Here is a 15,790-nt window from a genome sequence, read left to right on the forward strand (position 1 = left end):
GGCTAATGACCCATGGACTCCCACCTAATCTGAGGGCCACTCAGACCTACCCCACCCCCAGCTGACTGAAACAAGAGGCCTCGGGATTATGAAGTTTGGGAAAGGCAGTGAGCTGCAGTGCCTGGGAACCCCATCAGGCAAGGGCTACCGGACCCCGTGTTTGTCCTTTTCGATCAGTCTGTCTGTCTTGAACATGGGAAGACTGAAGGATGGGTCAAGGAGATGGCAGGGAGTGAACCCTCAGGATGTCAGCACCAAAGATATGTGGAGGAGCTGGACTTGATCCACTGTGATTCTAGCTCCCCCCACCCAGATTTTCCACACCTCATAGCTGTTGTTCCAACCCCTTGAGAGCCTCAAACTTTCCAGGTCAGGGGCCTCAAAAGTATTGCTAAAAGCCCAGAAACTAGGGTATGGGGACTGGTGGGACCCACGCGGGAGGCCAGACCAACCCCCCTCATTGCGCAAATGGGGGATGGGGGTTGGAGGAAAGCCCGAGGAGAGGCCATGAAATGACTTGCCCAAGGCCACAGAAGTCGCTGGGACAGAGCCGGACTAGAAGGCGGGTTTTCACCTCCGGAAGGGCTCCTGACCAGGCCCACAGCCCCCCATGCCACCTCCGCCGGCCCGTATTATCCGGAATCGAGCCGGGCAGCCCAGGAATTGCGGACAGGACCAGGCAGTGCGGGCGGGGCCGGATGGGAGCCGGATCTCCCCGGGGAGCGGCGCACAGCCTCTCCGACCCTTATGGCGGCGGCGGCGGCGACAGGTGCTTGCGTGGCGATCGGGCCGGGCCCCCGGGCGGGTGCTGAGAGGCCGCCCCTGCCTCACGCGAGCCGAACGAACAAAACGCTCAGGTCCGGTTTGTGCGAGGGGCTCGTCGCGGGGCGGGAGCGGAGGGCCCGGGGCCAGGCTGTGGCCCTCGGTGGTCTCCTGGTCCTGGTCTTCGGCGAGCGCAGTGCGGCACAGCACTCCGCTAGCTGCCGCCCTCCCCTGCGCGCGTCTGCGGCTGACACGTCGGCGGCCGCAGTGGCCACTACAGGTGCGCACCTGGCCCGCCCCTCCCTTCCTGGCCACCCTCCACCCGGCCGGGCCCTGCCTGGCTTGGTCCCCAGCGCACGCCCCGGAGCTTGTGCCGGAGCCCCGGCTCAGCGCGCTTTATACGGCCTACTCAGTCCCCGCCCCTAGACACACACACACACACACACACACACACACACACACGCACACACACACGCACACACACACTCACACCTGTCCGGGCGCCCGTTTGCTCGAGGCAAATATTGACTCAGAGGAGGCGGAGCGCCCCTCTCCCCGCCCTCGCCTAGGCTTTGGGGCCGGAGCTCCTCCGAGGCCTTGGCGGTGGCGGTGGAGGGGGGGGTGTCGGGGACCTGGGCGCCTCTGGAACAACACCAGATGTCACTTTTCCACCCACCTGCCTCGGGGAGGGGGGGGTGGAGCCGAGGACAGAAGCTGCCAGGCGGAGGTTAGGGGGAACCGGAGGTGGGTATCCTAGGGAAAGTGGGACATCCCCTGGTCTGGGGATTCAGATTCACGATGAGAGTCGTTTAGTAGGGTCTGTGGCCCGCTGTCTAGCGATGATCTCCATCCGCACCCCAGCTTCTAGTTCTTGGCCCTCCGCGAAGTGCCTCGATTTCCCAACCTCAGCAGAGTCCCAGGAGTCCGGCAGATGCCGAGAAAAAGCTAGAGGTGGAAGGGCCGAGCCTCAGAGCAAGCGCGGCGGGGAAAGGGTAGGGGTGGCAATCTTGCTCCGCGGCCACCTGCTGCGCAGACCAGGCCTGGCGCTCGGCTCCTGTCCACCCGGCTCTGCTGGGTCAAAGGCCAGCCAGGCCCCGCCCGAAGCGCCCCCCACTGGCCAGACCAGGTCCAGCGCCTGGCAGCGAGCAGCGAGAACTCTTGCCCAGCTGCCGAGCGGAGTGGAGAGGCGCAACCTCCCAGCCCCTAAGTCTCCAATGAGTCGAGGCGGTCCCCCTTGGCCGCTTCCACCATCTGTCCCTCTGAGACCGCGCGCGCGAGTTCTTGTCGCGTCGGGGAAATAAAGTTAAGGCAGATATAGAAATAAAGCTATAGATGCTTTACTGGGGGGTGATGGAGAGGGGGGCGGGAGGAACCTAGAGCTGCAAGTCGGAGGGGGTGGGCGCTGGCGTCTGCAAACAGTTGGTGGGGGGCGGCTCAGTCGAGCCGGGCATCTCCGCTTGCTGCGGCCCCGGGGACGCCGCCGGCAGCGAGTCGGGAGTCAGAATCCTGCATGACAGAAAGCTCCAGGTAGGGGGGGTCGGGGAGAGCCTTCCCGCCGAGCCTGCCCGTCCCTGCAGCCCCTCACGCCCCTCCAGCGGCCGCTGGCCCGGGCCCCCCCACCTGGGAACGCTGAGCGGCGGCAGGGCGATGACGCGTGGCCGCGAAGTGAGCACCACCTCCCCGCGGCTCGCCTCCACCAGGATGTTCTGGATCATGTTCTCCAGCAGCGCCTCCTGCAGGCTAACGAAAGCCGGGAGCCTACGGGGCGGGAGGCGGGGGCGCCGGGGTCAGCGCCGCCACCGACCGCGCTCTGGTCCTCCGCTGGCCTCCTCTGGGCTGTATCGTTTGCCGCGTGCTCTACGTGGATTCTCATTTTAACTCCCCGCCCTCCCAACACTATGAGGCATCCTTGTTCCAGTTTTACAGACGTTCAAACTACGGCTTAAACAGACCAAGTTGCCAAACGTCACGCTGCTGGTACACGTGGTGGTATTCGAACCCAGGGAATCGGAGTCCCCATCCCAGGGCCAGGGTTGGGGAAAGGCATCGAGCGGTGAGACGGTGCAGAAGGGACTCCTGGGGAATCCCACCACGGACAGAAAACCCCAGAGCAGCCCCAGGGAAAGGCGGTGCAAGAAGAGGTGGTACTTTTCTCCTGGCTCTAAAAACTCATTTAAGAGACTTTGACGGCTATAATCACCCTCCTGGAAGTGGAGTGATGGTAAACGTTAATAGTCTGCTCTTGGAGAAGAAAATTAAAGCTTGGATCGCCATTTCGTAAATACGCCCACTGAGGCCTTAAGCGTCCAACAGTGATGTCAATGAACACTGAGTTGGAAAGAGAAGCTCACACAGGTAGAGCCCCAGCACACCATTGCCTCCTAGGATCCTTCTGCACTTGACCCCGCCCCCCCCCCAACCCTCACCGTGGTCTGGCTGCTTACCGGCTGATGGCCTCCTTCTCATCCTGCTCTTGCTTCTCCTTCAGTGAGACCTTCAGCTGTTGCTGCCACTGCCATTTCAGGGACTCCTGGGACGTGGGCTGCAGCGTGGGCTTCGGCTCTGTCCAGGGCAACTTCTCTTCCTCCTCCTCCAGGTCCTCCTCTCCCGCCTCTTCCTTCTTCCTCAGCCTCCGTTTGTCTTCCGCCTCCTCTTTGTCTTCGCTGACCTCAGAGCTGCTGGAGGACTGAGACGTGGCTGGAGCTAAGTGCAGGCTGCCGTTCTGGGCTGTGAACCTTGCCGACTGCTCATTCCAGAACTGGCAGAAGTAAGGCATTTGCTCCACCAGGTTTCGGTCCACAGCCTCATGGAAGATCTTGTCCTCCAGCAGACCCCTGGGTGGCAGGGAGGAGGAGAAGGTCCTCACTGAGAGGCCTTGCGGCCCCCTGTGGGGGGCTCTGGCTTCAGGGGTTCCCCAAGGGGTGGTTCTTGGCTACTGTGTCCACAAACAGGTGCTAGGTGTGGGGAGGGGAGCCCCTGATCAGTTGCTCCCTCCCATTCCTTCTTTAGATAAAGGCATCTCTGGGCCCCGTGGATTCTTAAAGGTGAACATTTTATGGTAGAGGAAGAGCCAGGATGTCAGAGTTACACAGATGAGGCCCGGAGCCCTGGAGAGACAGTGAACTGGCTCCAGACCACATCTACCAGCCATGACAAGGCAGAACTCGGGACCCAGCCCTGAGGATCCCTCCAGCCAGCTCCATTAGAGCGGTACCGTCCTCAAGGGCCTGGGACCACCAGTGGAAAGATCTTGTGAGGAAGTTCTATCTTTCAGGAAAGGAAGGGCTGGGATTTCAGGGGCTTTGGGTGGACCCAGAATTGACGAATGAACTAGGGAGATGGAGGTGTGAGCGTTTAGGGGGTGGGTGGTCACCTGATTATGGTGGTGAGACAGTCAGTCAGGAGCTGCTTCTCCTGCTTGGAGACAGGGGCCCACTTGTCCGTGGATACTTCCTCACCAGCCTCCAGCTCCTCCCTGGGGTACTTCCTCTTTGGCAGCTCCCTGGGGCAGGCCGTGGCATTCTGAGTGGCCTGGGCAAGCCACCACGCTGGGGTCGGGGGCATGAGCAGTGATGGCGGCTGCCCAGTGATGAGGGCACAGGTGAGTTTGGGGCTCCCCCAGCCTTAATCCAACATAGTGCTACTGCATTTGGGGAACCAAGCCCGACTCTCAGAGTTGGCACAGGACCTGGAGGGGCTCCAAGTTGGAAAGGGAAGGAAGGAGGGGAGGCAGGGAGGCCTAAGTGGGTTCCCCAGGGGCTCTGGCTCTTTGCCCCCTCCTCATAAGGACCTAACAGTAACGGGGGCATTCTGGGCCCAGCAGTGCCCCAGAAGTCCCAGGGATACTGCACGTGCTTCAAGCCCTCAGCAAGGGTTAGGTCTGGGCAGTCCTGTTCTAGAGCGGGAGGGTGGCAGAGAGCAGAGCAAGCAGACCCCTCCCTCCCTGAGAGTTCACCGGTGCAAGAAGTGGCGGGGAAAGTCAGAGAAGAAGTTGGCCAGGAAGTAGTCGGTGGCATGGGCACGGGCAGTGAGGCCTAAGCTGAGCATCCCTGGCGAGGGCGGCTGGGGGCATGGCCAGCGCGTCTCCTCCTTTGCGATCTTAAGGCTCCAGCTGGTTGGGCAGTTGAGACACCACTGGTTCTTGATGGGGGGCAGCGTCTTTGGGAAAGGGGAGGCATGGATGACAGGGGCTTAGGGACTGCACTCCCATCACTGATGGGTCCCTAGCCCCCCAACCAGGTCTTTTGTGACACCCCTGGCATTTCATCCGCACCCATTGGCACTTTCATCCCTCCCTTCCAGGAGACTAGACCAGAGGTTGGACGTCTCTCTGGAGAGGAAGCAAGGATCCTCTCAAGTTATCCCAAGGAGACAGGCCTGGGCTTATGTCCTCACCCTGTACTTGCTCACAGGTTCACAAGCTGTACAACACGCCCTTCTCTGTGGAAGCAAAGAGACCCCGTGCTTAGGACGCAAGAGGCCTAGAGGGACTCCCCTCTTCCTCCCCTTCCTGCTGACCCACGGAGGGCCTGAAATCAATGTCAGCACCTGCTGCCCCCTTGGTTCTGCCCAACTCCCAGCCACACCCTCTTCCAGAACCTTCCCTAGGGAAGTGCTGCCTGCAGACTTGGAAAATCTGGTTACCTAACTAAAGGAAAGAAATGGAGATGCCACCAAACAATGCAGGCTGCCCCAAGGGTACTTGTCTGGTGCCCTGGAGCTTTGTGGTTTGGCTTGATAAGGAAACAGCCTTCCTTATTAAGCCTTAATTCAGAAATCCCTTCTCCCATAGCCCTCAAGACATGATTTGCCTTCACAGTTGGGCCAGAGGTTCAGAGGGGAGTAGTGTCTCCCTGGGGGTTCAGTGTGGAGTACACAGGGGTGATCGAGGTACAAGAATGCAACCGTGGGGACTTCCCTGCTGGCGCAGTGGTTAAGAATACGCCTGCCAATGCAAGGGTCATGGGTTTGAGCTCTGGTCGGGGAAGATGCCACGTGCTGGAGAGCAACTAAGCCCGTGCGCCACATCTACTGAGCCTGCGCGCCACAGCTACTGAGGCCCGCGTGCCTAGAGCCCGTGCTCCGCAACAAGAGAAGCCACTGCAATAAGAAGCAACACAACGAAGAGTAGACCCTGCTCACTGCAACTAGAGAAAGCCCGCATGTAGCAATGAAGACCCAACGCAGACAAAAAAAAAGAATGCAACCGTGGGGAGGAGGATCCAAGGTGGATACTTTGTATCAATTATTATCAGTCTCCCCTGCATAAATAGTAATAGCCCATGTTTAGCGAGTGCTTACTGGGCGCCAGGCACTGTTGTAGGCACTTTACATGCATTAACTCATTTAATCCTCGCAGCAGTGCCACAAAGCAGATAACAATTTATTCACATTTTAAAATATTTTGGGGCTTCCTTGGTGGTACAGTGGTTAAGAATCCGTCTGCCAATGAAGGGGACACGGGTTTGAGCCCTGGTCTGGGAAGATCCCACATGCCACATAGCAACTAAGCCCGTGTGCCACAGCTACTGAGCTTGCGCTCTAGAGCCTGTGAACCACAACTACTGAGCCCGCGTGCCACAACTACTGAAGTCCTCGCGCCTACAGCCGGTGCTCCGCAACAAGAGAAGCCACCGCAATGAGAAGCCCATGCACCGCAATGAAGAGTAGCCCCCGCTCGCCGCAACTAGAGAAAGCCCGCATGCAGCAATGAAAACCCAATGCAGCCAAAAATAAATAAATAAAATAAATTTTAAAAAGAATAAAATAAAATATTTTAACAACTTTTCTTTGAACATTTTTTTTTTTGGCCATGCTGCACAGCTTGTGGGATCTCCGTTCCCTGACCAGGGATTGAACCCGGGCCATGGCAGTGGAAGCCCGGAATCCTAACCACTAGGCCACCAGGGAACTCCCTTTTTAACCTTCTTAATATGGAAAATTTCAAAAGTATACAAAAGTGGAGAGAGTGCTACAAAGAATCTTCCATTACCCCCCACCCAGCTTCAGCAATTAGCAGTTCATGGCCAATTTTGTCTCATCTATAACTCATCTCTGGATTATCTTGAAGCCAGTCTCAGATGTCGTATTACCCCCCATTATACAGTTGAGGGAACTAAGAGGTTAAATAACTTGACTAAGATCACAGAGCTAGAAATCATCAAAGTCAGGAAACAAACCCGGGCAATTTGTTTCCAGAGCCTGTACCTGAAACCACTACACCACACTCTCTTCCATCAGAAGGTGAGCTCTGCCTGGTTTCCCCTGGGTCCCCAGTGTCCAGCACTGGGTGGGTATTCATTAAATACAGGCTACATGAAGCAGGGAATGGTCAGCCAGCTTTCAGTATCCAGAGAGTCTCTTGGGGATGTGCTATGCTTAGCCTAATGAAAGAAATCTAATCTCTTAAGTCAGGCTGACCAGTTTTTTAGGACCACCTCGGATCACCACCTGTGTCCCCTCTGGCAAGGCCAATCGGAAAGCTCTGTGGTGTTCAAAGCCCACCCTGCCCTCATCACCTTTGCTTTCCTATCTGTGATGGTGAACTCCACTTCCTGCCGCACCTTCTCGTCCTCCCAGTCCTGCAGTTCCTTTCGGTACTGAGTCAGGAGTTTCTGCCGGTACACCTGTGGCTCAGGACAAGGAGAGAGAAGACCAAGGTCTGGAGGGCCTTGGCCTGGGTCTGTGCTGTGGGCCCACCACTCTTCCAGAGGTTGGCATTTGCTTCTCTCTGGGGGTCTAGGGATCTCACAGACCACCCCACACCTCAAGACTGGGAGCTGCGCACCATCCCAGCTTCTCGCTAAGGCTGATCCTACCTTGCATACCAGGTCCATGCTATAGAAGCTGGCATGCACTGAGGCCTTCAGGGTCACCACAAACGGGATCGTCTCTTCGGGAGCCACCTTTCCACTCATAGGACTCACAGACACCTATTTATTTGGGGAAGGAGTCTCTGGAGCTTCACAGGGATTGTATGGGACAAGATGGGATAGGGGGTGGGATGGGGTGGGATGGGATGGGATGGGGTGGGATGGGGTGGGATGGAGTGGGATGGGATGGGATGGGATGGGATGGGGTGGAATGGGTGGGATGGGACGGGGTGAGTCTAGAGCCCCTCTGGAGGTTCTCATTCTGCAAACACAGGGAACTCTCACCTCCCCAAAGTCTAGAGCCTTCCACTGCCAGACAAAGACAATTGTCTCATTCTTGGAGATGTTGTTGAGGAACAGCAGACGGCTGCACTTGCTCTGCACAGGAATGTTCCCCAGGGAGATATGAGACTGGGACAGGAAGACGTTCTGCTGGTGGGGACAACACGGCAGCAACTTCGGGAGGTGAAGAAATACTAAGCATAGCAACCACTACCAGTCACTGAGTGCTTTCAACAGGCCAGGTACCACTATAGGCAACTGACATGCATTTGATCCTCACAGTGGCCCAATATATAGGCTACTACTATATATAGGCACTACTAACCATCTTCACTTTATAGATGTGCTGCTAAGGTTCAGAGAGCATAAATACTTTTCCAAAGGTCTCTCACAGGCACAGCTGGGATAAACCCTGACAGTCTCACTCTAAAGCCTATGATTTTGACCATTAAAATAGGCTTGGAAGGGCTGAGAAATCAGAATTTGCTTAGAGAAGGCAGAAGTAAAGCCGACAAAGTTTGTCTCTGAAGGATGGTTGTAAATTAGTAGGTGATCAGCTGTTGGCACCTTCACTGGGCACACAGCAGGAGCTGTGTTCTAGGGGTATCTGGAAAGATTGAGGCCGTGGAAGGGGCACTTTCTCTCTGTCTAGACCCTGAGTGCCTCCAGAGCTGAGACTTTGTCGGGCTCTTCTCTGTGACCCCACAGTACTCATCCTTCAGTAAGAGTCCAAAGAGGGTAGGAGTGGAAGAGTGGACAGGCAGATGTATTGGTGGATAGTAACTGGATGAGTGCATGGATGGATGGATGGAGAGATACATGGATGAATAAACAGGCATGTGGATCAGTGAGGAAATGGATGGATGTGTCAGACCTCCCAACAGGGAGGAGTGTGTGAACTAAAGGTAGTGTTACTGACCCTAGATATTTCAGCAAAATCCACCTACGTCCAGGGGAGAGACTGTTCTATATGAAGATAATATCTCAGTGCCCTAGAATGGCAGAGCTTCTTTTTACTCTTTTCAATACCTCCATCCCAATGCCCAGAGGCAAGGGCGGGTGGAGGGCCCTGCAGCAGGTGGAGTGGCTGGAGCAGGAACACCTGTGGGCACTAGGTGGCAGGGTAAGCCTCTCATGGAGCTGGTGCTGTCTCCTAAATCTGGAAGAGGGCTGGTTCCAGGTTCACCTCTGTATCCCTCCCTTCTCAACTCCATCTCTTCTTTCGCAGCCTCCCCACCCCTCCGCAGTGGACACCCTGGACCCTCAGTCTCCTCCTAGGCCTCAGGCCTTCCCAGATCCCTTCCCCCTACCTGTCCAGGAACCATCAGCCTCGAGTGGATGGAGCTATTGTCCCATGAGGAGATGTTGTGGAATGGGGCTGTGTCGCCCATGATGTGAGGGTCATAGCCCACTCCCTGGAAGCGGATGATGGCTGAGTTCCATCCCAGGATGTGTATGGGCACATCCACCTGGGAAGTTAGGAAGGTGGGGGAAGGCACTGGTCAGAGCAAGGCCTGCTGGGGAGGCCACCTCCAACCCCCCGCCCCAAGCCCGTGTTAGCCCAGGCTGCTGCTCACCATGTAGGTCTTGGCCTCAATAGGTGAGAAGATCCAGAAGACGCGAGCAGTTGTGCCTGGCTGGATCTCCCCTTTGGGGTTGAGGCAGCAGAAGACGGGGTGATCAAAATTTTTTTCCTGAACCTGCGACAGGATGCTGGTCTGGATCTCATACGTCACGGGCACCGAGCCACCGTTATACAGCTCATAAATCTGCAGGGGGAAGGAACAGGGAAATCTCCACACCAGCTCTGGGCTGCAATGCAGAGAGCCTGGGATTCTTTGTCCACTGTAGGAGGGCAGGTTGATCCCCATGATGTCACCCTTACAGTCCCAGAGCTCCCTTAAATACCTCTGATTTCCCGTATGGCTTGATCACCCAAGAAGTATATAACTATATTTTCAACCTGTGACATTTAAGTATAATCTGTAATTCTTATTTTATTTGTTCTCAACTTACCTTAGTCAAGGTATAAGGGGACACTAATGCTTGTGTCCCTAGTGTTGGAATTCAGGGGGGATGTCCATGCATACACCATCCAGACCCTTCATCGTTTTCTAAGCTCTCATTCTAATTACCTGTGAGGCTGCCACTCCATGTCTGCCATTAGAGGTCGTTGTGCTTACGGGCAGATAAGGGAGCAGAAGGAAGATATGAGGTCCCCCAAGACTAACTCCACAGTTGGGGAATCACAGAACGGCCTGCCTGAAACCAGAGATCTGGTCCAAGCCTCCATGTTAGAGATGAGAAAACGGAAGACAGTGAGAATAAAGAGTTTGTTTGGATTTAGGTCCAGCCCCTCATCTTTCTCAGCACCCACCCCTGAATGCGCTGATGCTCTTTCTCTAGCTTGGACCACCCTCTGAGCTTCAGACCTGGTATCCAACTACTACTAAACAACTCCTCCTGGTTGTCTCATAGGCCTCTTAAATTCAGCCAAAACCCAACTCTTCACTCTAAAACCTATTTCTCCCCCTAGTGTATCTTGTTTCAGCAAATGGCACTACATATTTCCAGTGGCTCAAACTAGGAATCCAATACATTTTTCGTCCATCCCTTTCTCTTACTTCCCAGATCCAATCCCCAGCAAGTCCCAGGGATTCTGTCTTCAAAATGTAAATTAAATCTGTTCACTTCTCTGTTTCCTCTGCTCTCTTGCAGGTCCAGGCCACCATCTTTCATCATCTTACGAACGAAAAAGGAAGTTTGGCTGTAGTTGTGGAGTTTGGCTGGAGGTACAACTGGGTCTTCTCCAGATCTGGGGGCCTTTTCCATTGTCTATGTTCAGGGCCATGGGGGAGTGGTCTGATCTCTCTGGAAAGCTTTCCAGGAGGCATGTGAGTCTCTGCCTTCTCTTTTGAGGGTCTGGGTTTCTGGGTGGGGCTTCTGGGAAGCCAGTGGCGTAAAGGGTGGTGTAAGGCAGTGGGCAGAGCTCGGGACTATGAGATCCCCTCTCAGGTCTAGGAAGCCCATTCCTGTGCCTCTCGGCTGAGTGGCTAGAGGCCCCTGCCCAGAAACACAAGGGCTTCTCGATTGTTAGAAATTTCAGAGTGATGAAGTGTTTGTGAAAATACTATATCCTCTCTTGGAGATTTCCAATGTACATTTTCAGAACAAAGGAAACTGATTCCTTCCAATTAATAAATAAAATTCTATAGCTTTGAGGATTTACATTATAGCTTTTCATGCTCCAGACAGATGCCCTTTTTGGGGCAGTGATTTTCAAACTGTGACTGAGACCCATTAGTAAGCAGGTCATGAAACCAATTTATCAGGTCATGTCCAGCATTTAAAAAATGGAACAGGGCTTCCCTGGTGGTGCAGTGGTTAAGAACACGCCTGCCAATGCAGGGGACACGGGTTCGAGCCCTGGTCCTGGAAGATCCCACGTGCCACGGAGCAACTAAGCCCGTGCGCCACAACTACTGAGCCTGCGCTCTAGAGCCCGTGAGCCACAACTAATGAGCCCGCACGCCACAACTACTGAAGCCCGTGCGCCTAGAGCCTGTGCTCCGCAACAAGAGAAGCCACCGCAATGAGAGGCCTGCGCACCGCAACGAACAGCAGCCCCCGCTCGCCGCAACTAGAAGGAAGCCCGCACGCAGCAATGAAGACCCAACACAGCCAAAAATAAAAATAAGTAAAATAAAATAAATAAAACATTTTAAAAAATGGAACAGAATAAAATAAAAAAGAAAACATCAGAGTACTTAGCATGGAGTGGTGCACGTACTGATTTGTTTTGTTTCAGTTGTATGTGTATGTATGTATTGGGTTTTCCAAAATATATTAGTATGGCTCATGGTCAAAGAAGTTTGAAAAACCCTGTGTTAGAGGAAGGAACTCCCTGCTTTTGCATGGGAATGAGGCCTGGCAAAAGGTTTAGAACCAGTGCCAAGAAGCTGAAGCCTCTTGCCTTGGGTCTCTCCCAGTTGCCCAGTCTTGGGGTTCAACCTGTCACCCCACCTCTTAGAGTGAGGGCAGGGTCCTTGTCATCCTGTCAAGGGCTGATACAGATACACAGAGATCAATACTGAAGCCTCCTGGTGACCAGGACAATGTACCACTGACCTGCCTTGGGGGCAGTGTGTCGCCGATGGGGACGGGGATGAACTGATGGCTGGTGGAAGTGAAGTGCACGTACTTCTGCTCCAGCTTCACTGTCACACCTATGAAATTTAGCTGGAAATAGAAAGCCTGTGAGTAGCATCCTTCCCTGGGAGGAACTGAAGTACCCAGCAGAGAGATCTGGACCCCATCTCTCTGGGGAGCACCGCTCCCTGTGCCTCTCTCTTGGTTTTCCAGGACAGGACCAGGGCTGGGCCTCACCAGGATCTCCCGGCCATGGGACACCTTGAAGAGGACCGGGAGGCGATCAGTGCCAATGAACAGGTGGCTGGAAGGGAGGAGAGAGTCTGGGATGAGTTACTGAGCCCTGGTACGAGTGGAAGAACAAGCGGTCATGGCACACCTATGGCTTTGGGGCAGCTATGTGGAAACCCTTGAGCTGGGATGGGGCAAGAGGAAAATTAAACTTCCCCTGCAGGTGGGAAGGCGGGGCCTTCTCAGGGTGGTGGCCACTCAGGATACCCTGGAGTCACACAGTGCAAGGCCAGCGTCCTCCAGGAGTCGGGGGGAAGGGGGTCTCCAGGACTGGAAGTGCAGGGCGGGCGGTGGGGGCAGCACCTGTATTTGAACTCCACCATCTGCTCTTGCCCAGGACTCAGGCTCCCAGCCTTGGGGCTGATGGAGAATATGCAGTTGTCCTGCACGCACATTTGGCGTAGTTCAGTGCAGTCAAAGTCCACCTGCTCTGCCCACAGCTCCAGGTCGATCTGCTGGTCACTTGGGAAGAGGAAGGCCCTGGGAAAGGGGTGCAAAGCAGAAGGGGTGGAGTCGCTCAGTCAGAGCAGAGGCAGGAGCTCTGAGCCCCAGGCAGGATGGATGGAGGCCTTTTCTTCATCCCCCAGTAGGCAAGCTGTCCCATGCATGGCCAGGCAAATGCGGCAGTTGTGGATCCTCATTTCATAATGGCCCCCAAACCCAGGAAGAGAAGCAGGGTCCTGGTGACTAAATGGAAAGCGGAGATTGGGGCTCGCATTGTGGGTGCCAGGGGTCAGGGTGCTGCTTGTATATGTGGGCCACTTTGAGCTGGGCACTGACCCTGGAGGGGTTTGTGTGACAAGCTGTTAGGAAGGGCCATTTGAGCCACCTAGAAATGCCAGCAGCACCAACCAGGGGTCCCCAAGAGGGCTGGTAGTCTTGAACCCAAAGCAAGGCTGGGCATAGAATGAGTGCCCCTGTAATGCCTGGTGCTGTATAAAGCAGATACTGCCCTCTAAATGGTGACCAAATAAGTGACCAAGGGGTCCCAAGGTCACAATCTGAAAAGAAGGATCCCTGCGCTCTCAGAGGGATGACACAGAACTGTCCTCAAAACGGGCAGAGGTTAGGAAGAGGGAACGGCCAGAAGGGGGAAAGAAAACAGCCAACACATCTGAAAAGGCTCAAGGGGAGTTGGGAAATGCAAATCAAAACTCCCTTGGGGCTTCCCTGGTGGCGCAGTGGTTGAGAGTTCGGGAAGATCCCACATGCCACGGAGCGGCTGGGCCCGTGAGCCACAACTACTGAGCCTGCGCATCCGGAGCCTGTGCTCCGCAACAAGAGAGGCCACGACAGTGAGAGGCCCGCGCACCACGATGAAGAGTGGCCCCCGCTTGCCGCAACTGGAGAAAGCCCTCGCACAGAAACGAAGACCCAACGCAGCCAAATACATAAATAAATAATAATTTAAAATGAACATCTGGTTAAAAAAAAACAAAAACTCCCTTGAATCAATCTTAAATATTTTCACATCTGAATCGTGACAAATAGTTACATCCACTGCTGGTAAGTTTAGAAAGAACGACATCTTCGAACACGGGAGAGAAGAAATTGCTACCACCTTTTGTTGTAGGAATTATGACAGCATCTTTTAGAATAAAAAGTGCATAGAATAAAAAATGCCCTTTGACTCAGAAATTCTATTTGGGGGAGCTAAGCTGCAGAAATAAACGTTAAGTGTGCAGGCAGGCAGGCATGCACACACGCGCACACACAGACACACATACTCACGCAAGGATGTTTATTACAACTTGGTTAGTGATGGCAAAAAATATTAAAAAGCACTGGGGAAGAAAAAAGCACTGGGAACAACTAATGTCATCTAATAAAGGAGTGGTTTTAAAACGTAAGGGCCATTCCTATTACGGAATACTATGCAACTATTAAAAAGAATGAGTTAGATCTATATGTCTTTTTTTTTAATTTATTTATTTATTTTTGCGGTACGCGGGCCTCTCACTGCTGTGTCCTCTCCCGTTGCGGAGCACAGGCTCCGGACGCGCAGGCTCAGCGGCCATGGCTCACGGGCCCAGCCGCTCCGCGGCATGTGGGGTCTTCCCAGACCGGGGCACGAACCCGCGTCCCCTGCATCGGCAGGCGGACTCTCAACCACTGCGCCACCAGGGAAGCCCTATATGTCTTGATCTTTATTGATCTATAGGAAATGTTACTGACATAATGCTGAGGGAAAAGGTTATTGCGATAACGCTGAGCAGAGAGTAATACGTGTAACATCATGCCATTATGGTAAAAGAAATGAAAGGGTAGCTGCGTCCCTGTGTCTGTGCCTTGTACCAGTGCTGAGAGCGGAAGCTCATGCCAAACCCTCCAGGGCAGACTAGAGAGGGAGCTGGGGTGTTCCTTACTTTTCTTGCATCACCCTCGTATTGTTTGACTTGCTACAGGCGAATAAGCTGTTTGGTCATTTTATTTGCGGGATATTGATCAGCCGCAGAACTGGTGATCTTGATACTTCGGGGGTGTCTGGATGGTTTCCCTCTTGGCCCTCACCCAGTCTCCCTCCAAATGATCGCAGCCCCCTTTTCCCTGCCAGTCCTCTGGTGTGGGCCCCCATGTTGGGACTGTGGAAGCCTGCCAACCTGTCCCCCTGCCTCAATCCACGAATCCTTCTCAGAAGGAGAAGGACTCCAAGGCCCTGCCCGTCCCCCTATCAACGTTGCAGCCACTCTGTGGCCTCTTCTCTTACCCATGTCCGTGCTACACCCTCCGTCTGGGAGGCTCATCGCAGCCTCTCTTGCCTCCGCTCCCTGGGTTGCAGGTCTAGCTTGGCTGTAGCTTTCTCCAGGAAGACTTTCTCATGTGCCCACCCCCACCTACCACTTCCAAAACTGAGGCAAGTGACTGCACAAGCCTCTTTCACAGCACTTGTCACCCTGCACCCAAAGGCCGGCCCGCCCCACCTGGAGGGCAGGGCCTGGGCTCATCTGCGTCGCTATTCTGAGCTCTGGGCCTGGAGCCTACACCTGGGAAGCCCCAGTCAACATTTAGCCAATGACTTAATGAATGAGTGAGGGAACAGATGATGTTAACCCGTATATCTGATGCCTGTGAGGGATCACCCCTTAAATGCACGGCAGCTTTTCTGTCCTGCCTGCTGCTGCCTGCAGGCCAAGTCCACACTCCCCATTTCTTACTGGTCTTGGCAGGAATAAAACCTTCGGTCTGTTCCTTATGAGTTTAGCAGAGACCCGGCTAGAATTTTCAAAAATAGCCTTCTAAGAAATTGAAAGGAAACACAACAACACAGAAAGCCTAGGAGAGTCAAGCCTTCCAAGGAAGGTTCCCCGCGTTTGGAATCCGGGAACAAGCACGGACTGCCTTCCTGAACCTCCAATGATGTCCCAATGGACGGCCCAGCTCGGTGGGCACTCTGCCCGGCTTTCCTCCCGCCCCAGTTTCCAACAACCTGGACC

General features: G+C 54.5%; 1 protein-coding gene across 1 annotated transcript in view; it reads right to left on the reverse strand.

Moving 5' to 3' along the window:
- Positions 1-2,135: 2,135 nt before the first annotated feature.
- Positions 2,136-15,790, reverse strand: part of CFAP65 (cilia and flagella associated protein 65) — a gene marked incomplete at its 5' end in the record, with an annotated part of 39,966 nt that continues 26,311 nt past the window's right edge. The window contains 14 exon segments of the mRNA XM_065880176.1: positions 2,136-2,268; positions 2,383-2,520; positions 3,207-3,596; positions 4,136-4,264; positions 4,718-4,920; positions 5,158-5,202; positions 7,281-7,388; positions 7,581-7,694; positions 7,920-8,063; positions 9,227-9,385; positions 9,494-9,685; positions 12,045-12,155; positions 12,303-12,369; positions 12,660-12,836. Of these exon segments, the coding sequence (XP_065736248.1) occupies positions 2,136-2,268; positions 2,383-2,520; positions 3,207-3,596; positions 4,136-4,264; positions 4,718-4,920; positions 5,158-5,202; positions 7,281-7,388; positions 7,581-7,694; positions 7,920-8,063; positions 9,227-9,385; positions 9,494-9,685; positions 12,045-12,155; positions 12,303-12,369; positions 12,660-12,836 (2,110 nt within the window).

Source organism: Phocoena phocoena, chromosome 7 (genome assembly GCF_963924675.1).
Source record: "Phocoena phocoena chromosome 7, mPhoPho1.1, whole genome shotgun sequence".
In the NCBI taxonomy this organism is placed as follows: Eukaryota; Metazoa; Chordata; class Mammalia; order Artiodactyla; family Phocoenidae; genus Phocoena; species Phocoena phocoena.